We start from the raw sequence: 23,385 nt of genomic DNA, 5'->3' as shown, positions 1-23,385 counted from the left end.
AAAAGTGATGGCCGCTTCTTGTGAGACTTCACAAGTTTAACCTTAATGGTAGGTGTGCAAGGAGGAAACCTTTGCTCTCCAAGAAGAACATGAAGTCCAGATTGAAGTTTGCCAGAGTGAATGTTGACAAAGACCAGGACTTCTGGAATGTTATTTGGACAGATGGATCTAAAATTGAATTATTTGGACACCAGAACAGAGGACATGTTTGGGGTTAACCCAATACAGCATTCCAGTAAAAGAACCTCATACCAACTGTGAAGCATGGGGGTGGAAGTGTCATGGTTTGGGGATGCTTTACTGTAGGAGGGCCTGGCCAGCTCACATCATAGAGTCCACCATAAATTCTATCGTTTATCAGAGGGTGCTTGAGGAACATGTGAGATCATGTGTGAAAAAATTAAAGCTAAAGCGAAACTGGACCCTGCAACAATGACCCAAAACATACCAGTAAATCCACCAAGGACTGGCTGAAAAGGAAGAAATGGAGAGTCCTGGAATGGCCGAGTCAAAGCCCAGATCTTAGTCCCATTGCTGTGCTGTGAGGTGACTTGAAACAGGATGTACATGCAAGAAACCCCTCAAACATCTCACAGCTGAAAGTATTCTGCATTGAGGAGTGGGGCAAACTTTCAGACCGATGTCAAAGACTGGTAGATGGTTACAAAAACGCGTGTCACTGAAATTATTTATGCCAAAGGGGGTAACACTAGCTATTACTAGGTGGTAGGGTATCCTAACATTTTCCTCGGTTGGAATATGCATTTTTGTTGATATATTTGGTTTAACGAGTAAAACAATTATTTTTTTCGCAATTAAATCACTTTCTTCAAACAAGATCAGACATCGATGTGAACATTTCAAAGAACTGAATATTTAACAAGGTGTCCTAATATTTTTTGCATGACTGTATGCGAAGGTTTGACAGAATGATCGAACAAGTTCCTTTCTCTGCCTCTTTTCTATCGTTTTTTTTTTTTTTTTTTTTTTAATCTCAACAACACAATCACATTAATTAATAAAAAGGAGATTGGAACCACACTTTATGAGGAAACTGTGTGGGTGGGTTGTTACCGGCTGCAGCCATGGTCCAGCAGCAAAGAAACAGAGTCCAGTCCACTGTCCAACTTAGTGTTGTGGTAGAGGCAGCGCTCTCGTTGTAGTTCCACCGCCTGCTTCAGCAGCGTCTGCAGTCTGCGAGGGGGCAACATCACAGACGGAGGAAGGTATGCTGCAAGCGGGACGAAAGATCATATCAATAATTAACGGTCACACGAGGTGAGGGGTTAAAATGAAACTGATTAAACATGAACCAAATTGATGATAGTGTGACAAAACTTCACAAAAGTCAAAAGAAGAACAAACCCAATTTTGTTTCCCGTGCAGTTAGAACTGAATACACCAAAATCGACTCTGTCAGTCATGTAACGATTAAAATGAATACTATAATTTTCATTTATATTTGAAATTATTAAAGGGATGGCCCAAACAAAATGACATGTAAGTTCTATATTGTGGCCATGTAGGTTAATTTGCACTTTTGAAAGTACTATTTGGTGGTAATCTTTTGCCTTTCAAAACATTTCGACCAAAAACTGATAATGCATTTGCCGAATTTTCAGTCACATCTCTACGACAAATAATGGCTGGTCATTAACTCACTTGTCATGCAGTCACGGAGTCATAACATAACACGTTATTACGTAACAACACATTTAAATAGCTTAACTAGCAAGTAATGAAACAACTGGAACAATACAAACAAAACGAGAACAGAACATTAACCTTGAACGTTATTTACATGCCAAGCGCCCACAATGCATGCTCGGGGGCATGAGACCATTATTGTTGCTCATTTCCGCCTGCAAAGGTTGATAAGTAATTTATCAGGGCATCGTTACTGAGGGTAATCATGTTCACTAATGACCTGCTTATATGTTATGTTCAGTATAGTGAGCTGTTTCTTGGAGTTGTGCAGTGTATGAGACTCAAGAGTCAACTTTGAAAGTATTGGCCAATGTCTTCATTCTTTGTCCCCCAAGTCACTCCCCTCATTTACATAAACTGCTCTTAAAACGAAATATCTATTCTCGGTGTTTGGTCTTATTAAATGAATTTCCCCATGAAAATGTGACTAATGCACTGGACTCAACATACAGTGGGGTAATTAAGTATTTTGTCAACCACCAATTGTGCAAGTTCTCCTACTTGAAAAGATTACAGAGGCCTGTAATTGTCAACATGGGTAAACTTCAACCATGAGAGACAGAATGTGGGTGGGGGGGGGGGGGGGCTTAAGAATTTATTCCCAAATTAGAGTGGAAAATAAGTATTTGGTCACCTACAAACAAGCAAGATTTCTGTCTGAAGAGGTCTAACTTCTTCTAACGAGGTCTAACGAGGCTCCACTCGTTACCTGTATTAATAGAACCTGTTTTAACTCATTATCGGTATAAAAGACACCTGTCCACCACTTCAGTCAGTCACACTCCAAACTCCACTATGGCCAAGACCAAAGAGCTGTCGAAGGACACCAGAGACAAAATTGTAGACCTGCACCAGGCTGGGAAGACAATCTGCAATAGGTAAAACGCTTGGTGTAAAGAAATCAACTGTGGGAGCAATTATTAGAAAATGGAAGACATACAAGACCACTGATCATCTCCCTCGATCTGGGGCTCCATGCAAGATCTCACCCTGTGGCGTCAAAATGATAACAAGAACGGTGAGCAAAAATCCCAGAACCACACAGGGGGACCTAGTAATGACCTACAGAGAGCTGGGACCACAGTAACAAAGGCTACTAACAGTAACACATTGCGCCGCCAGGGTCTCAAATCCTGCACTGCCAGACGTGTCCCCCTGCTGAAGCCAGTACACGTCCAGGCCCGTCAGCGGTTCGCTAGAGAGCATTTGGATGATCCAGAAGAGGACTGGGAGAATGTGCTATGGTCAGATGAAACCAAAATAGAACTTTTTGGTAGAAACACAGGTTCTCGTATTTGGAGGAGAAAGAATACTGAATTGCATTCGAAGAACACCATATCCACTGTGAAGCATGGGGGTGGAAACATCATTATTTGGGGCTGTTTTTCTGCAAAGGGACCAGGACGACTGATCTGTGTAAAGAAAAGAAAGAATGGGGCCATGTATGAAGAGATTCTGCGTGAAAACCTCCTTCCATCAGCAAGGGCATTAAAGATGAGACGTGGCTGGGTCTTTCAGCACAACAATGATCCCAAACACACAGCCAGGGCAACAAAGGAGTGGCTTCGTAAAAAGCATTTCAAGGTCACGGAGTGGCTTAGCCAGTCTCAAGATCTCAACCCCATAGAAAATCTGTGGAGGGAGTTGAAAGTCCGTGTTGCACAACGACAGCCCCAAAACATCACTGCTCTAGAGGAGATCGGCATGGAGGAATGGGCCAAAATAGCAGCAACAGTGTGTGAAAAGCTTGTGAAGAGTTACAGAAAACGTTTGGCCTCTGTACTGCCAACAAAGGATACATAACAAAGTATTGAGATGAACTTTTGGTATTGACCAAATACTTCTTTTCCACCACGAGTTGCAAATAAATTCTTTAAAAATCAAACAATGTGATTTTCTGTTTTTTTTTCCACATTCTGTCTCTCGTGGTTGAGGTTTACCCATGTTGACAATTACAGGCCTCTCTAATATTTTCAAGTGGGAGAACTTGCACAATTAGTGGTTGACTAAATACTTATTTGCCCCAATGTATATAGGTAGTCCCCGAGTTACATATGAGTTACGTTCCTACGATGGTGACGTAAGCCGAATTTCCGCATATATCGGAAATAACCCTTTAAGTACCTCTGAATACCCCCTAAATCTCAAAATAACTATCCCAAAACATGTATTACAAGTCATTGTACTGTGCTCACCAAGACGTTGGAGCTAAGTCCTAGCTAGACAGCGAGCTAAGCTGTAATGTTTCCCCACCCTACTCTCTCTCTCACTCGGCTGCGCGACTTCTTCGTGGGAGCAAAATGCGCGCTTCCTCGTGCACTCTTACTCGCGTGCAAAAGTATTACCTGTTCTCCGCTTACCGCGCCAAAATAAAAGCATGCGTCACAAAACAAAAGTCAACATTTTAATCAAATACACAACGACTGGAGACAATATGGCGGATGAGACTCTGGCATCGTAATGTCAAAATCACGTAAGTTGGGTACGTCTTAAGGCTTAACCCGGGGACTACCTGTTTACATATTTTTTGTTCTTTGTTATCATGCAGTTTTGGGCATGTGCGACTTATAGTTTGAAAAATATGGCAAAGGAATTCGAATTAAAGTAATAATTTCAACAGGAAAAATATGTCAGCAGTGGTGTTATACGTATAAAGGCTTTTAAAGAACTTCAAGATTTTTATGAAGTGCATCCCAGTGGAAAGAATGTTGTTTAACAACTTGAAAAAAAGAAAATAAATAAATAAATAAAAGCCAATATTTCCAGGAAGTAGGCAAAATAGCTGTTGACAGACATTTGTAAATGCTATTACCATTTTACCCATTCAAACGCAAGTAATTTGTATTTTCCCACCTCCTGTCACACATTGGTGACCCAATGTAATGTGGTGTGTCTATTTGAGAGAAAAGCTTTATTGGCTCCAGGAATTGAAGGGGGTTCCCTGTGTCCAACACGAGGAAAGGAGAAAGACCGATACATATTTCAAAGGTACAGACAATCATAGACTTAACCATGAGTTGACGAGACAGCTCCTACAGACAGTGCGCCACACCTTCCCATAGGGGGCCAGCCCAGGCAGAGCGTTGTGATGGCTTTCACTGTGATAAACTCAAACACACGCTTCTAATGCTGGATTTAGGTGGAAACAGGACAAAGGTTTTACTGCATACAAGCGGTAAGGAGTGTCTAAAGAGTGAACTTTGGTCAAGGATTAGGGGTAATTATTATTAAAAAAATATTTTTAAAAAATAGCACCATGCATGCACTTTGAAGTTGTGAAAAAAATGAAATGAATGGAAAGAATTTGCTTAACTTTAGCTTGAAATATTTATGTAAAATGAATGATAACTTTTTTTTTTTTTTTTTTGCTTTTACCAAGAATGTAGACTGTTTTATGTTCATATCTATAGAAATTCCGGGTTCTATTCCATTCCTCCTGACCGCCAGAGGGCGGTGCTTAGCACCTGGATATCTACGTGTGCGCCAGAAGCCACCGCCAGGGGAGTGGAGGTTGAACCCTGCTGTGGTTCAGGAGATATGGAGGAGGTTCAGTCCACTAGGTCAGGATGCCCTGGCACACACAGGGCCGGACTGTCTCCTGTATGCGTTTCCGCCTCTTCCCCTCTTGATGGTGACTCTGCACAGGATCAGCCGGAGCAATCACGAGGTGTTGTTGGTCGCTCCGTTCTGGCCAGGGAGACTGTGGTTTCCGATGATTCTCAGACATCTCAATGGAGATCCTTGGCCTCTACCCCAGAGGAGGGACCTGTTGTCTCAGTTGGAGGGGAGCATCTGGCACCCCACCCGGAGCGTCTTCGCCTGTACCTGGGGCCTCTGAAGGGCCGGATTCCCTGTTAGAGTCCTGTACGGAAGCGGTTGTACAGACTGTACTTTGTGCACGTGCGCCTTCCACGAGGGCACTTTACAGTAACAGGTGGAAACTTTTCAATAAATGGTGTTAAGTATAACAATGTGGATCCTGAGCGCTGCTCTGTGCCAATATTGCTCAATTATTTGCAAGAACTTCTTGATAAGGGACTTTCTGTCTCAACTTTGAGGGTGTACGTGGCTGCGATATCCGCCCACCATGTTTTGGTGGATGGCCGATCAGTGGGCTCACATTCCCTGGTGTGTCGGTTCTTGAAGGGTGCCCTTCGTCAACGACCTCCAAGGTTACCACGCGTTCCCACGTGGGACCTCCCTTTAGTCCCGGAGGGTTTGTGTTCCGCCCCTTTTGAGCCCTTGAGTGGGTCTGACATTAAGTGGGTCACAGTGAAAACTCCGTTCCTCCTCGCCCGGTGGCTTCAGTGGTGCTGTCGGCTTCCTCTCACCGCATCTGAAGTGTCTTCATGACTATGTTGGTATGTGGTCATCCAGGTGCTAAGCACCGCCCTCTGGTGGTCAGGAGGAATGAAATAGAACGAGAGTTACTTCTGTAACTGGGGTTCTATGAATTCCGGATGACCGCCCGAGTTGCCTGTCACTCAGACTCCCTGCGAGTACATTCCGAAAAGGAACGAGTGCTGGGTGAGCGTGTGCCTTATATTGGCCTGTGACGTCACCCAGGTCACGCCCACTGGCGTGACTTTGTTGGCATTTTATTCTCGACCTTTGTGCTGCGCACACGTAGATATCCAGGTGCTAAGCACCGCCTTCTGGCGGTCATCCGGAATTCATAGAACCCCAGTTACAGAAGTAACTCTCGATTTACGTATTTATTTACAAAAATTTTCAACTTAAAAGGTCTTTGTTTTGTGATGGCCGCCATGTTGTACTTTATATCCATACACAAAAGGGTAACTTTACATTCAAATAATCACGTAATTTTCAGGCAACATCCAGTTTTTTGGCAAAAAAAAAATAGTAATTTAAACATTTCTGCGTTCATACAAAAAATGGCTTTGAAGTGTTTTATTTAATGTAACATTTCGATCTAAAAACGACAAGGGCCAGAAAGCCGGCAAGACGTGCTGAGGCAATAGTAACATCGGAATTCAACCTAAATAAGCTGTGATTGTACATAGAAAAATTTTGCTTTTGCTGAGTAAAATTAAGAAGGATGCTTTCCACAAGTATTGAGTTCCTGATGTGAAAATTGAGTGATTTATTAGCTGTTGGAAACACGCACTAAAAAAAAAAAAAAAAAAAAAAACTAATGAAAAAACTTGATATGTCAAATATTGCTATTGATCCTAAAAATCTAGATGATATGTGTATCCATTTGTTGATTTTTTTGCATCTAGTGTAAAATTTTAAGTTTTGTTGTACTTATATAAAAAAAATAATTTATCGGGATTTTATTAGGGCACGACTTTGATTTTTTTTTTTTTTTATGTCACTGATCATGGAGACTCATACAGTGGGGAGAACAAGTATTTGATACACTGGCAATGGGAAAACCCATTGCCAGTGTATCAAATACTTGTTCTTCCCACTGTATATGCCCTGGAGTTTTTTTACAAGTGGCCCCATACGGAACGGCCCCACACCCCGTTTCCTGTCAACTGATATTGAAGTCTATGAGACAATATAAAGAGTGCTTGCCCATTTCTCAGCTTATATCCCTCCTCCTTTAGAGTGTATCAGCGTTTTGTGTGCTGAACTCGCTTGGCGTGACCAACTGACTGAGCTCGCAAGCGGTGTCATTTTTTGTGTTTAAACATGATTTTCCCTGTTATGATAGTTCTAAGAAAACCATGATTTGCATTATTAGATTCTCTGAGCAATCATATTTCACATGGTCATTTCTGCAAAATATTGTCTTTTCCTCAAATCATGTCTTAATCATAATGAAAATGAATCAATTAAGTTACGTGAACTTAAAGAAATGCAATTTAAAATGAGCACGTATCTTAATCTAAACAATGTCGACAAAATGAATGATAAAAACATGTAGAAAGAGGCTGCAGGATTTCAGTAGCGGCAAGATAAGCATAAGCATCAGTCACAGTACAATGTACAGCGTGTACAGTTGGTGTGTGTGTGAGTCATATTGCACTCACTCTGGAGTTTATCCAGCAGCTTTGTTCGGGATACAGTGCCTTTGCCTTCCCAGTCTGCTTTGGCTCGCAGGTCCTCTGCGTGACTGCACATCAGGTACCTTCAAACCACAAAACTAATGTTTTGATATACAGTCAAACAGACAGTGAGTTCATATTACTGTTGCGAAAAATGCAAACAAAACCTTTTTCTTACAAAACAAAATTTTTCAAAAATAGAAGAGTGTGTTGAAAATTCATCAATTCCAAATGCAAACAGGATGACTTATCAAGTCACAGTCAAGTGGAGTCTCATGAAGAGCAAGTCAAGGTGAAGAAGGGTACACCACATCTGCTTATTTGCCAATAGCATTTGAAGTCATATTAACTAATTGGTTGCCATTGACACCGGTGGCTGTCCAGTCCATTATGATGGTGAGAAGCTGGCATTGATCAGGAAAAATGAATTGAACATTTAGCGCCGTCAATGGCACCAAAAGATGAGCATTCACAGCATGTCCTCCCAGTTTAGATGGATTAACATGTATCTTTGGCAATGGCAGGCAATGAATTAATGATTTTGGGTCACTTAGTGTACATTTGGGGCATTCTGGGATCATTTCCTGTTAATTCTGGAGCATTTCCTGTTCATTTTAGGGCATTTCCAAGTCATTTTTTGTTGCTTCACTTTCTCTTGGTTTAGGGGCATTTATGGCTCGAGTCACTTTCTGTTGATTTTGGGTCACTTTCCGATGAATTTAGGGGAATTCATGGATCACCTCCTGTACGTTTTGTGTCACTTCTTGTTATTAAATTAAATGCATGTCAATCGTTGTCAATGGTAGTAGTAATGTGGGTAATGTAGGTGACTTAATTTACAACAAGCATCAGTTACCAAAAATCAGTTCTTCCAAAAAGATGTGCAAAGGTCTTTGTTGCCACTATTAGCTAAAAGATACTGTCAAACTAAAACTAAAAAAATTACATGTTATATATGTCAAATCAATTACGTAGCCAAAGTTAGCAATGCTAACATACAGTGTGAAATACTATGCCACGCTCAGACCGCATGATATTTTAGCTGTTCCTTCATGTCATACTACAAGACTAGCGATTGCCCGATCACTGTGTACTGCCGTAAAGAGTGCGTTCCGACAGCAGGCATCGCTTGCACAAGCAGCTTTTAATCAGTCATGGCAACGGTTGGAGGCACTTTTTACTAAATAATGGCAGTCCTTTGCTTGGAAAGAACAAATAAAAAAAAAGATAAAAAAGAAACTTTACACCAGGGGTTGGCAATCTTCATTCAAATAGCCGTTACGACCACAGACAAGACAAGAGTAGGAGGCACAGACACATAGGGCCTATAGAAATCCGGAATTATTGTGTCAGCTTGACTATGTAGACTGTATGTACAACCCCTAGCAGAAAGTATGGAATCACCAGTCTCGGACGAGCACTCAGACATTTTATCATGTAAATCAAACTCAGATAAAAAGCTTGAAAAAAATAATGAATTAGTTCAAAACTGCAACTCTTTAGCATTCAGAAACACTAAAGAAATAAATAAAAACATTATAGTGGTCAGTAATTATAGAGCAAGTGCAGGGAAATATACATGGAGTCCATTCTGGGGAAAAAATGTGGAATCATGAGAAACAAACAAAGAAATAACCATCAAAACACATCACTAGTATTTAGTAGCACCACCTCTGGCTTTTATGACAGCATGCAGTCTCTGAGGCATGGACTTGATGAGTATTCTTCATCAATTTGGTGCCAATTCTATGATTCCAGATCATCCTTGAAGGCCAGAGCCTTGCTATGGACCTTTTTTTTCCCCCCAATTTCCACCACAGGTTTTCAGTAGGGTTGAGATCAAGAGTGTCAAGAGTCAAGAATCTGCATGGGACAAGGTGATGATGCTGGAACTTGTTTGGTGCTGTTCCAGTGAGATTTTGAAAATATTATATATATATATATATATATATAAATGCAATTCCTGTTGAGGACTAAAATTAAGGCACCCCCACATTCAATCCCACTTAAAATGGCTAAAATCACACACAGTGTTATCATATCAGGTGCGCGTGATTAGAACATCATTACCCAGTATTTTTAAGGAGGCCTGCCTTATTTAAACTTCACATTTAGTTTTGTGTGCCCCTGACTGTTGATGTGAGAAAAAACACAATGGTGAGATCAAAGGAGCTGTCTGAAGCCTTCAGAAAGAAGATTTTAGATGCTTATGAGTCTGATAAGGGATTTCAAAAGATCTCAAAAGAATATAAAATCAGCCATTCCACTGTCCGGAAAATAGTCTACAAGTGGAAGACATTCAAAACAACTGCCAACATGCCCAGGTCTGGCTGTCCAAGGAAGTTCACTCCGAGAGCAGACTGCAAGATGCTAAAAGAAGTCTCAAAAAAAAAAAAAAAAATGTCATCACGGGACCTACGGCAGGCTCTTGCTACGGTTGATGTAAAAGTGCATGCCTTTACAATCAGAAAGAGACTTCACAAGTTTAACCTTCATGGGAGGTGTGCAAGGAGGAAACCTTTGCTGTCCAAGAAGAATATGAAGTCCAGACTAAAGTTTGCCAGCGTGAACGTTGACAAAGACCACAACTTCTGGAATAATGTTATTTGGACAGATGAATCTAAAAATTATTTGGACACCGAAACAGAGGGCATGTTTGGCGTAAACCCAATACAGCATTCCAGGAAAGGGAACCTCATAGCAACTGTGAAGCATGGAGGTGGAAATGTCCTGGTTTGGGGATGCTTTGCTACAGCAGGACCTGGCCAGCTCACCATTATAGAATCCACCATGAATTCTATCGTATCTCAGAGGTTGTTTGAGGAACATGTGATATCATCTGTGAAAAAAATTAAAGCTGAAGCGAAACTGGACCCCGCAACATGTCAATGACCCAGAACATACCAGTAAATCCACCAAGGACTGGCTGAAAAGGAAGAAATGGAAAGTCCTGGAATGGCCAAGTCAAAGCCCAGATCTTAACCCCTTTGAGACGCTGTGGGGACTGTACATGCAACAAACCCTCAAAGATCTCACCGCTGAAAGTATTTGCTTTGAGGAGTGGGACAAACTTTCTTCAGACCGATGTCAAAGACTAGTAGATGGCTACAAAAAGCATCTCACTGAAGTTATTTCAGCCAAGAGGGGTAACACTAGCTATTAGGTGGTAGGGTGTTCCAACTTTTTCCTCAGTTAGAATATGCCTTTTTGTTTATATATTTGGTTTAATGAGTAAAACAATGTTATTTTTGTTGTTTACCAGCAATTAAATCACTTTTTTCCCAGAGAAAAACAAAATCAGACATTGATATGTGAACATTTCTTAATAAAGAACTGAATATTTCATGCGGTGTCCAAATTTTTTTCACATGATTGGATATGTATATTCTGTAGTGCATATTTGACTTAAAAGAATTTAGCCTCCTTTTAGTAAGGAGAATAAGTAATCACTTTCTAACCACTTTTAATCACAGAACACTCATGCAAGTCATGAATTCACAAACTATGTAAAGTTTTTACGGAACGGTTGCTACTCAGATGGAGTACCCACCCGTCTTTGTGCCTGTGAATGGCGCAAACGTGTAAAGTAGGTGCACCTGCTTTATTCACACTAGGGCTGTCCCAAACGACTAATTTCCTCCCGATTAGTCAGCCGACTGTTTTTATGATTAGTCGACTAATCTAATTTTTTTTTTTTACTACTTTAATAATAATTTTTTTGTTCTAGCGTATTCACAAAAAACATTTTGGAACACCTAAATTCTTTATTAAAGTATAAATAAATAACATAAATACCAATAATAAATCACAAACAATGAGGTCAAATGCTGCTGGCATTAACTAGTGCAAAAAAATGTAAACGGAAACACTGTGACTTCACCTCTTTAACAGGAGTCAAAACAATTCTTACTCTTTTTGTGGTATGTCATTGTCTATATATTTCTAAATAGGGCTGCAGCTATCGATTATTTTAGTAGTCGATTAATCGATGAACTAGTTAGTTCGAATAATCGAGTATTCGAAAAAGGAACATGAAAAATTAAAATACCTGAGCTGAGCCTCAAACGGTATTAAAAATAAATAAATGAGGGTCTATGTACAACAAAAGAACAATTGGCTAACTTACATGGCAAAAGTCCGCTAGCTTAAATGGTATAATAATGCTAACGTTTTTTTTCCAATGCTCTTAACAAATGGTTCAGACTCATATTACCAGAAAAAACAGCCAAATATACACATAAACTAAATTATGAATGCATTAAAAATCATTAGCCCAAAGAAAAACTTAGCTTACGTTGGTCTTAACAGGGAGCAGTTGGATTCAGCCATGTGAAATAAGGCAGACCAGACCAGAGGGCAATGTACCCACCCTAATCAATAAACTAAATCTAAACACTTTCAAAACAAAACATTACAACGCCACTTTAATTAAACGAATACTCGAGGCAACAAAATTTAATTCGAATATTTTTTTCTAATCGAATACTCGAGTTTAGAGCTGTCCCGACTAGTCGACGTAGTCGACGTCATCGATGACGTAAATCCGTCGACGAGCACAACATGCCGTCGACGGTAAATGAAGGGTTAAAAAAATATATGCGTGGAAAGTTAGAATGTCGGATGCTCTGTTTGCAAGCAGGGAAAGCGGCACAAAGCCAAAAAAAAGCGCACCAGAGTGTCCAAAACATTGACTTATTTCAAAGAAACAAAGGAGAGTACACTCTTCTGTCCTGTCTCTTCAGTGCCAAGCTTAGCTGCACGTCGGCTGTGAATAAACACCTCAAGCGCCTTCACGCAGTTTGTAAGGTTTTTTTTTTTTTTCCTTTCATTTTTTGTACACCAGAGGGTGCTGTCGCCTTACTAAATAATAATGTTTCATTGACAATGGGCCTATAAGTGCTATTAGTATTGCTCTTAATGCTAATTGAAAGGTTTATTTCATGTTATGGTTTATTTTATGGTATAGAAAATTATATAAGGTTAAAAGGTCATAAATATATACAGTATATACAGTGATTGCACTCAAGGGAGAGATTGTCAATGATAAGGTAATAAGGTAAAGGCAATTCATATAGGCAATTCATTGATATATAAATAAGGCTTAAAAGGAAAAATGTGAAAAGTTTTTGTTAATTTCTAATTGTGTTGCTTTATTTGTGTGCGCCGTAGCTCTTACGGTGTGTTTACATCAAGGATGGAATAAAAGTTGTAAACCATCAGTTTAAGAGACCATCTTTTCAATCGGGATGCTACACTAGTTAATTCTATCAGCATTTGAACTCATTGTTTATTTGTGATTTATTATTGTTATTTACGTGTTTATTTGTACTTTAATAAATGATTTGAGTGTTCCAATATGTTTTTTTTTAAATTGATAAGCGTCAACAAAAATTTCACTGCTAAATTAGTTTAAAAAATAAATAAATAAAAAATTAATTATTAGATTAGTCGACTAATCGTAAAAATAGTCGGCTGACTAATCGGGAGAAAATTAGTCGTTTGGGACAGCTCTACTCGAGTTAATCGATTAATCGTTGCAGTACAATTTCTAAATGTTAAAATGAATTGCAATGTCCCGGACAACCATTTTAAGAATACTTTGGGTGAGTTCAGATGCTTTTTCTGGTGTGCATGCCGCATTTTGGGGGGATAGGAAAAACTGTTCAACTTTTGTTTGTTTTAACCTGAAAATAGATAAAGTAGAGGGCACACTGAAACATTAACACAATTATTTTGAATGAAAGGCAAACATACCCAAAGTAACAAAAATTAAATATATAGTATTAATTTTATAGTATACTACTATATGTAAAACTTTATAATATTAAATAACTAACATTAGTGCAGTCATGGATTACAGTAAGCAGGCCAGTGGTGTTTCCATATATATTTTTATTATATTATGTATAAGGATATATGTATATATTTTCCCCAAGTGGGAGCTTCCATGATCCTAATAAATTTAATAATAATTTAAAAATATATAGAATTATATTAATTATTTTATTAAATAAAAATGCACGCTGATACGACGCACATAAAGGCAACTTCCATTTAAAAAATCGTTAGAAAGTTGTATGGACTTACAATCCGCTAGCTTGTTGTTTCTTGTTGTCTTCGAAAATTACACTTGTGTGACGGCGCTTCAAGTGTTCGTTCATAGCCGACGTGCTACCGTGGTATGCGAGCTCAGCTTAGCAAAGAGTACACAAAGTGGCACCCTCCATATTTTCCTTGAAATAATTCCAGGCTCTGGCTATTCTGGTCCGCTTTTTTGGCTTTATGCCGCTTTCACGTGTTACCAACTCTGCCCTTTTTGGAAATTGGCGGTGTTTTCAACTCCTCACCGGCGATTCACTTGGCTCGTTGTCGTCGGTTCGTCTGGGTTCGTCCGATTTCCTCCCCAGGAAGGCGGCGGCGTGCATAAAAACACCGAGAGGCGTCGGATGGCTCTTTATGGATACATTTATTGACCAAAAGAAAAACACGGGTGATGAAGCCACTCAACTCTGCGCTACTCGCGCACTTTTCCAACTCACCGATCTCGCTCCCTCTCTCTCTCGCTCGCTCGCCCACTTTCTTCCTCTTTGCTCAATCTGACAACGCCAGTCACATTGAAATAACAGCAGCCCCCTTGGGGGTGCCAGTAACAACCGCTTGTATCGCGAGCGCCCGCCATTCTAAACTTTATCCGCATGTAATTTTTTTTAACCCGTCATTACCCGTCGACGGTATGTTTGCCCATCGACGCATTTACGTAATCGATGACGTCGACAACGTCGACTAGTCGGGACAGCTCTACAGTCATGTAGTCTGAGGTCGGCGTCATGCACACCCACAAAAATTAGCATCCGCGGGGTGGTAGTGTTACCCTTTGAAAAACGGATATGTGAGATCAAAGAGTGGAGAAACATGTATAAATACACTGTTAACTGCCTAATTTGCAATACAACCCTTGTCATAACCCATAAAAAACAAAACCGCTTTTTGACCCAAAAACACGAGCTTGAAAAAATATAGAAAGGCAACACAAATGATATTTTTATCGATATAACGGATTGGCGTACTGACCCGCTAAGAATGTGAATGCGCTCTGTGTTGTACTTGAGGGGAGTGAGCTCAGCTCTGAGAACCTGCAGAGCCTCCAAGACTTTGCCATCCTCAAGATACTCCAAATACTTTTGCTGCAGGAGGATGAACTTCATGCGCTGCAGTTAGGATAACAAAGACAAAAAAAGAAATGTGACTACCACATGCTTTGTACGTTGTTCTGAATTATACTGAATATAACCAAAGCAAATTAATGATCATCACTGACAATGACAGCCTCTATACTAAGCTGAACAATACCAAGCATCTGTCACATATGAAGAATTTCAGCTCAAAGCAGAGGCGTGGGAAAAAAACTACTTCAGAGGTTTATGGTTTCAAAATCAAATCTTTAAAAGCATGTTAGCAATAGAACTACTGAAATTTAAAGCTTTGATTAATATGTATGGCCAAATGGAACAGTTTGATAAAAGTCTGCATTTTATGACCCAACCATGTGAGAAGAGCAAATCATGTTAAACGGCGTAGAAATGGATCTGCTGAGAATAAAATATTAGGCGCCATGACCATTGCTTTGTGTAGCTCAATGGAAGAAAGCATACAGTTACTTTGTGTTTTTTTTGTCAGGAACATCCAATAAGGTCTACATTTCCCAATGTTTTTTTCTGATAAAGTGTTTTTTTCTGATAAAGTGTCACTCATTCTATCGTGGCAGAGGTGAGATGCAGATTACAAGAAAAATCCAGGATCCAAAAACCTCTAACTGTGAGACAAACATACATACAGCATTCGTCTTCCACCATGCTGCCCATGTCAGAAACATGTCAAACCTAAAGTTAGGTAAGCTGGCAGTTTGGGAATACTCACCACAATAGCAGTAGGGGAATGCATCAGTGCCTTCAGCTCATTTAGGTCACTCTCAGCCTAAATTAGAACGATAAAAGCAATCTCAATGATTCATTTTAAATGAAAAATAAAATCATGTACTGTATAGTCAGATAGTGAATAACTTGGTTCAACCTTATCCCACTCTCCTTCCATGACATGATTGCGAAACTTTGTGGCTGACGGATGCTCCAACCTGCAGCCAGATTCTTGCATAAGGAGGTCCACCGTCTGACTGTAAATAATAAACGTCACAGGGTAGAAAATCAATTCACATCATTGTCCAGGGAGTATATCCCATACCTGTCAAGTTGTATGGTTTCGGTTGCCTGGCACGGCCAGACTGTTCTTCCTGTATTTTTCAAACACTGTGAGAATAGTCTGGGACCCAGCCCATTAACGACCTCTCGAGCAAGAACAAAATCAACCGTCCAATCAGATTCGTTTATTTGTGTGACGTGTTCTTAACGAGCAACATCACTCTTCCGCACCGGAAGTCATCTCCACAACAACACAGATGGCGAACAGGAGAGCCGAGAATATGTTCCAATCCACGGTAAAATCAGTTTTAAATTACCAAAAACACATCGACAACAGTGTCTCGCGCTAGCCATGTTAAATAAACTTCGTTCTGCACTCGCGTCCACAGACTCCTCTCTTCGCGCTGCGCGAGAGTTTTCGCTTTACCAATGTCACGTCTGCCCGTCGCTGATTGGTCCACTCAGCTGTCCGTTAGCTGTGGCTTGCTCCGCCCTGGAAATTTGATTCGCTCATTGGTCGCCAGACTATATAGCTGGAACAGCGGTGAGTCTGGCATACCAGGCTACAGTTTAGGCATAATTTGTACAAGTGAGCCCTGATTTTCAAATGTGTATGCCGTACGTTCAATATCTGTATGTTTTTCGTGCATGACGTTTTTTTTCTCCGTTCGGATATTGTCACCGTTTCAGCAACGAGACAATATGCGTAAGTATGTGTTACTACTTTGGTTTAATGACGCGAGAAAAGTAAAAGACACGGAGAGAGAAGAACGGGAGTGGGAAGGAGGGAAGAGTGTTGTGACACTGTAGCAAACGCGATGCTAGGGTAGGTGGCTCCAACATTTCCCGACTGTAGCAGACAGCCTACAATCTAGGCCTAGATATCACATGCGTATAGAACTACATGCGAAATGACAGACTCCGTGGTAAAAGTAAACAGCCGCCATTTTAAAGCAGTAGCCTTCTCAGAAAGGCTCTGTTGTAGTGAACCTTCCTAGCGAACCTAAGTAACTTTTTATCTAAAATACTTCTAAATCGGCAAAATCTTGACTTGAATCTATCTTTAAATGATGAACCAGTTTTAAAACTTTACATGTTGAAAGTAGACGGAAGGGAACTAATGCAAAAATGGGAGCAATTTTAATAACTTGTCATTTTTATTTTTTTTTTTTGATTTATTCAAGTATGAGTAAAAAAAAATATTTGGTGAAAAGAATGTTTAAGATTGTAAACAGTTACTTACAATGTTCTTCAATGTCAGATTTTATAAGCAATCGTGTATTTCTTTTTCCCAGCACATAATCTCTATGAATTATTATTATCCCGAACTATAATCTAAAACATAACTATAAAAAATACACAAAAATCGTTATTTTCCGACTGGAAAATACAGAAATGAATCACTACCTGTCCAAAGAGCCTGCATGCCCTATATTGGAGAAAACATCATTTCTACCATGAATTTTAAAAGATCATATCTCCGGTTTTCCATGGTCTATTAGTGCCAAATAAAACCTGGGAGAGAGGTTGAAATCTGCGCTTTCGAATAATGTTGACAGCAGCACTCTATGTCAAATAGCAGGGTTTCCCCTACAGATAGGAGATCATGGCGCACCGCCACACCAAAATAAAAGCCGCCACCAATTTTAAAGGCAGTTTCAAACTAGCTGCAGCCGAGTGTGAAGGGTTCAGCGGCAACCTATTCATTGTGTATTGTAATGTCCGTATCTAAGCCCCTTAAGAGACGATGGGCCTGGGGAGCTGTGAGGCAGGGGGAAGCAAGTAGGAAGAATGGGAGAACGGGCGAGATAGCAAGGGATAGCGGTCGCATGTCGTGCTAGCCCGCTGTTATTTTGTTATTGTTTTTTTTCTTTATTATTATTACCATAATAAAGCGGGTAAGCCAATACCGACTCCTCTCCTTCTTCCACATATCCGGGGCAGTGGACAGCATGTTTGAATGAGTTTGCGCTGAGAGGGACGGCCACTTTAATAAATTTGCTTTTTTTCCAAGTTTCGCGAGGTCTGGGACACTCGAATAATGACTCTCATTCCTCTCCTTGCTAAGGTAATGTTTCATCGATGAGCGTTCATGAGGAAAAGTAGTTCACGAACAACAACGGAAAAAAATGTTCACCTTTCTCACCAAAACTAGTAAAACTCTTTACATGGCTGTTAGAATTTTCCCCGTTCCTTGAAATGGGTTTGTTAACAGAAGGACCATTATTGTTGTGGTAATGTAGTACGTATTAGTACCAAATAAAAGGAAATGGAATGAACACGACGGGGGTCTGCAACCCGTGGCTCTTTAGCGCTGCCCAGAGTAGTCACGTGTTGCAAAGGATCCACTGCAGGGAAAACAAAGATTTAATCGCGAAAGCTAATTATGTATTTGTAGCCAATTTAGTCATTTTGATAGTAGGCTAATATCGCTACATACAGCCGGTGTTTCTTTCATTATAAGGCTTATACAAGGCTTTTAATTTTTTGCAGCTCCAGACATACTGTATCAATTTTTTTTTTTTGTCAAATAGGGCTCTTTTAACATTTTGGGTTGCCGACCCCTGGACTATGAGATGTAAGTTGTAATGTAGCTACGAGAAAAAAAGTTGTATTATTACGTAGGGTAACGCAGCTGTAATCAGCTACGCATTTTACATACATTTATCGTAGCTGAGAGCTACAACATTAGCCTGGCTAATTAAATATTTCAAATATATCTTTGTTATGGGTTTTCTTGAGGAAAAAAACGACATGGTGAGGCTGTCTGACTCTGATGCAGCCCACCACCATAGTTTAAAAAAATCCAAAGGGAAACCCTAAATAGATTTTAAAGATTTTATAATTTTTAACACCACTTTAATCCTTCTGTTCTATTCGAAAACTGCCCAAATTTTTGCTAGTAGATTCAATTTGATCTGTGATTTAACTCGGCCAGAAAATACTACACCTGTGCAGGATATGGTTTTTGGGTCAAGATTTGACACGTTTTTGGATATGTAAAAAGTACCACTGCTTTTTAATATACCCAAAATATCATGGGTTACGTCTTCCTCGGAACTAATGTAGCTCACATAACATCTACATTAAAACAACAGCTATGGAAAAGAAAGCTAAAATCATTATAAAAACCATTTACTTGGTCATATGACATCTTAGCGTTTGTTTACTAATTGCACAATAGGCTATCAGTGGATCTTTTGCTACCTGTTAAAGAAGGGTGTTACGCAAAATTGACCTTTTTTTTTTTAGCTTTTATTCATACTATGTGGTCATTCGCTTGTTAAAAACCCTTCTGGAGGGGTTCTCGGAACCATTTATGTTTGAGAAGTCTTTGAATCCCTTCTTTCTGTCGGTGGAAACTGCTAAAATGCTCGGTCCTGCATGGCACTTTTTCTTATGCATAGCACCTCCCCTGATCTGATCTGATGATATGTGCACTGTTCAGGTAGTTCAGCACAGCTCCTCCTTAAAGGGAACCTCGGACATTAAGTCATGTAGGCATTTTAAAAGGACACACTTTGTCAGAAAGGGTCGGACTATTTTTGGGAGCAACCCCCATCCCAAAAAGATCTATGCTTAATGCTATACCAACTCCCAATAGCACTCAAATGCAAATAGCACACGTAAACTGTAATCATTGTTTGCCTCGTTTTGAAAACATTAGATTACCATTCTGTAGTCTTACAAAACAGGGCGTCCTAAAGTTACAATGTCCTCAAACTAAGATTTTTCGACTTTTTGAGAGAGTTTCAGACAGCCATTATGCTACGGCATTTTTCTATTAAATTGTGTGTTAAATATATTGCTTTCACAAATCAACTTAAGGTAAACTTGTTCCTTGAACGTGTTTTTAATGACATGAATTGCTCTGAAAAATATGCAATAACTCCTCCCTCGCCCCTCTTTAATATATGACACTACGGTGACAACCACAATACAGGGGAAACTTCCAGCTTAACCCAGAGCAATACAGTGAGTCAGTGTATTAATAGGCAACACCATCTGTCAGAAAAGCTACAGGAAAAACATGAGCCATTAATATTTTAGAGGATTTCCCGCTTTGAGCGCCTTAATTTTAGCAGTACATTTTGATTTACTCCAAAATTGAAGTATTCCCATTTTGCATTCAAAAGTATCTTTGTTGTTGTACAAAGCAAATATTGAACAATTCAAACTCATCAGGAGTGTGGACAAACAGTGTTGTGAATGAACGATCGTTCAAGAACACGTTCATATTTTGGGCCAACGTGAATTGAACGCATCATATTTTTGTGTGTCATGAACATTACTGTGAACGCGCTAATTCTAGCAGTTGTGAGCGGCGTTCACGAGTTCTGATTTAGAGCCTTTCCGACAAAACTGTAGATAAATCCACAGGCTAAAAACACACTATAAAAACAAACCTTCACTCATTTGCTCCCAAAAACAAATAAATACGTTCTATTTTTAATTGTTTCAGCGTCCCAAAGATGTATTTATATGTCTTTTACGTTTTTTAATTTTTAATTTTTTTTTTTTTTTTTTACAAGAGACATCTCTGGGTTCTGATTCAATTTAGCTCCAAAGCACAAAGCTGAAAATCCATTCTAAAGCAATAAAACTGGCGACGGGAGGGCAGTAGCGCATTTGGTAAGACCCGAAACCCGATTCAACGGCAATGAACGGCCGGGCCACAGGGCTGGGGCGCCAGCGGAAGACGACTGATGGAGAACAACCTAGAGGACGCCCGGGATGCCAGGCACAGGACGACCGAGCAGAACGACCGGGACCACCAGTGCAGCGGACGATGCCGTTGAGTCTGTGCTGCTCGCTGAGCAGACCCCGGAGAGACTCAAAAAAATCAATCTTTATGAGACAGGCAGCGATGAGGGAAAAGGTTACCCGGCTGTCCCGGCCACAACAGCGTCATCTCTCAGTTATGTGTAAAAAAAAAATAATAATTCCTGCTGAAAGAAGAGAGTCTAATCTTTCTTTTGGTGGGTTCCATGTTTATATAGCAATAGAACAGAATTTTCTGTGGGCCTTGCAAAATCAGTCAAAATCCAGTAAAACCGACTGGAGCAAAGGGGGTTGCATTGGTGAAAATTAGGGGTGCACAATATCTATTTTTTGAAACCGATACCGATAACTTCCTGCTCCTCAAAGCCGATACCGATAACCGATAATAAATATATAATTTTTTTTAATGTATATTCATCCAAGTTTTTGAACTGCTGGAGGTTTAAAAAAAAAATAATAATGGTGGATTCAACATAGATTTGTCTTTGATCTCACCAGAATTTTCATAATGACATGAACATTATTATAATGAACAAAACAAGACAACAACAGTCTTGACTTCAAATAAAGTGCCAATATTTATTTTTTCAAATAAATATAATTTGAGTCAATCACAATCAATTAGTCAATATAATTGAAGATTGAAGTATGTATAGCATAGCACACTAGCTTGAGCTACTAGCCTTAAAGCAGTAATGTGAAGTAATTTCATAACTTGCCAAATAGGGTCATAACTTGCCAAATAGGGTCACAATTAAAGTAATTAAACATTGTCCAACAAATAAAGCATGAAAAAATCATTTATATGTTGTATATTTGACAAAATAACCACGTTTCCGAAGTTGGAGCCTGAAAGGGGACGAACCCGGAAGTGATACGTCACACCGGGAACATCGATGGCAGCTCCATGCATACGGCCGCCATACAAAGCCCTTCAAACAATGATTCAAACAGCGACATAAGCGATAGATCGAGCGCAAGGGAGGAGATCCAAGTTTTTGAAGAGTTGGAGGAAGAAGAGGAGGTTGGAATTTTATGTTGGACCTAACATGTATTAGCTAGACGCTAATCAGGATGCAAACAATGTGCCTAGACTACCTGACTTGGAATGGATACAAGACCCATCGAGATTACAAGATTGGTAAGATATAGGCTCTTATTATTTTCATGATTTGAAGATGCAGGCATTTGCACATAATTTTATGTTTTTGTCTATCTGATGACATTGTTAAAAAAAATAATAGTGAGACTTCATGTTCATTTTGGCAGATCCGGCAGTTCTCGTGCATATAAAATAATAATATAAAAACGTTGGGGGAAAAGAAGGAGATGAGTCGTTGATGGCTTTCTCCACTTAATTGTAGCAACAATAAGAAAACAAAATGACAGCGGACTGCCGCCACATTCGACCGCAAAGTTTTGCTTCTCGCTCATCTACCCCTCGCCTCCTACTACTCACAGCTCTCCAGTCCCAGCGTCTCTTAAACGGATCGTGCAGTGTCTTGTTATGAGCTTTTTGTTTACAATTGTATGGAACACACGACGTGCCGACAACTTTGTTCCTTTTTTAACACATGGAGCTAATCAGTACAACACGGCTCGGGGCTCTCGGGAAGAAGTGGCGTCTAATGGCGTGAGGAAATGTAGTTTTTTCACACAAGCGAACAGATTACAAAGCATCACTTCAGTGTTGTCCCGAGACTACATTTCCCATGATTCACTGCGTGACCTGCGCGCTCGCTGATTCGCTGCCAGCAGACATTAAAAGCAACACTTGTCACCTGTCAGCGGCTCTCGCGAAGCGGCGAAACACAAACTAGAAGGCTATCAAGCGATCACCGTGAAAGAAACGGCGAACCGTACAAATGCAATGCAATGCTTGAAGCATGAAGGTGGAAATACATAATACAAATAAATGTGCACAAACTCACCGGCGGTGTGTGTCTCTTACTGCAATGTGACCGTGAATTACCGTGACGCCGACCCGTTTATATGCACATCCACACCCATTTCCCGATTGACAGTGGATTAACCCTTTTGGACAAGATCGTAGATGACGCACAATTTAAACACGCTTAACCTAGCGAACGCAACAACAACTATGATCAGGGATTGCCACGAGTTAACTTTCGACTAATGTCGATAGCTTATACTGTTCATTCCACAACAGTTGGCAGCTCTGCTTTGACAAAGTCATCAGTCATCTATTCAAAAATCACACTTACTTTTTGGCCAATCCTTGATCATAAGCAGAAGGTTAAGGAAGCAGGCATCTTCGAAGTGTTTGCAGCAGAGAACACTACTCGATGGCGTGAAATTCATTCGCTTAGTGCGAACAAAAGATGTCCATTTACGTGCCCTGCTGTCCTTTTGCCACTCATACAACTTTTCGTTTGAGTGAGAACAAAACATCGCCACACACCGCCGTGGCATCTTACCGAGAAGCAATGCAACAAACAATACTGTTCTATGGCGGACTTCCCTCGCATTTCTAGGTGTGACGTAAATTCCGAAGATTGCCGAAGAAAAGCATTTTCGTTGTCAAGGGCGTTGCTATGGGTTAAACAAAGAATCTGGAAGGGTTGCGTTAAAAAAAATAACAAAAATATGCTTATAACTGTTTAGCCATTGATATTATTCAAAAACATGGTTGGCCAACCTTACTTCACATTACTGCTTTAAGC

At 40.0% G+C, this 23,385-nt stretch overlaps 1 protein-coding gene across 1 annotated transcript in view; it reads right to left on the bottom strand.

The window, feature by feature from the left end:
- Positions 1 to 23,385, bottom strand: part of wdr26a (WD repeat domain 26a) — a 53,795-nt gene that overhangs the window by 25,496 nt on the left and 4,914 nt on the right. The window contains exons 2-6 of the mRNA XM_057833902.1: positions 15,795 to 15,894; positions 15,642 to 15,698; positions 14,796 to 14,932; positions 7,710 to 7,807; positions 1,075 to 1,231 (exon numbers count right to left, since the gene is read on the bottom strand). Coding sequence (XP_057689885.1) covers positions 1,075 to 1,231; positions 7,710 to 7,807; positions 14,796 to 14,932; positions 15,642 to 15,698; positions 15,795 to 15,894 — 549 coding nt within the window. The remainder of the gene's footprint in view (positions 1 to 1,074; positions 1,232 to 7,709; positions 7,808 to 14,795; positions 14,933 to 15,641; positions 15,699 to 15,794; positions 15,895 to 23,385) is intronic.

Source organism: Corythoichthys intestinalis, chromosome 4 (assembly GCF_030265065.1).
Source record: "Corythoichthys intestinalis isolate RoL2023-P3 chromosome 4, ASM3026506v1, whole genome shotgun sequence".
NCBI lineage: Eukaryota > Metazoa > Chordata > Actinopteri > Syngnathiformes > Syngnathidae > Corythoichthys > Corythoichthys intestinalis.
Note: the sequence above shows the minus strand (reverse complement) of the source record. Positions and strands in the feature narration are given on the sequence as shown.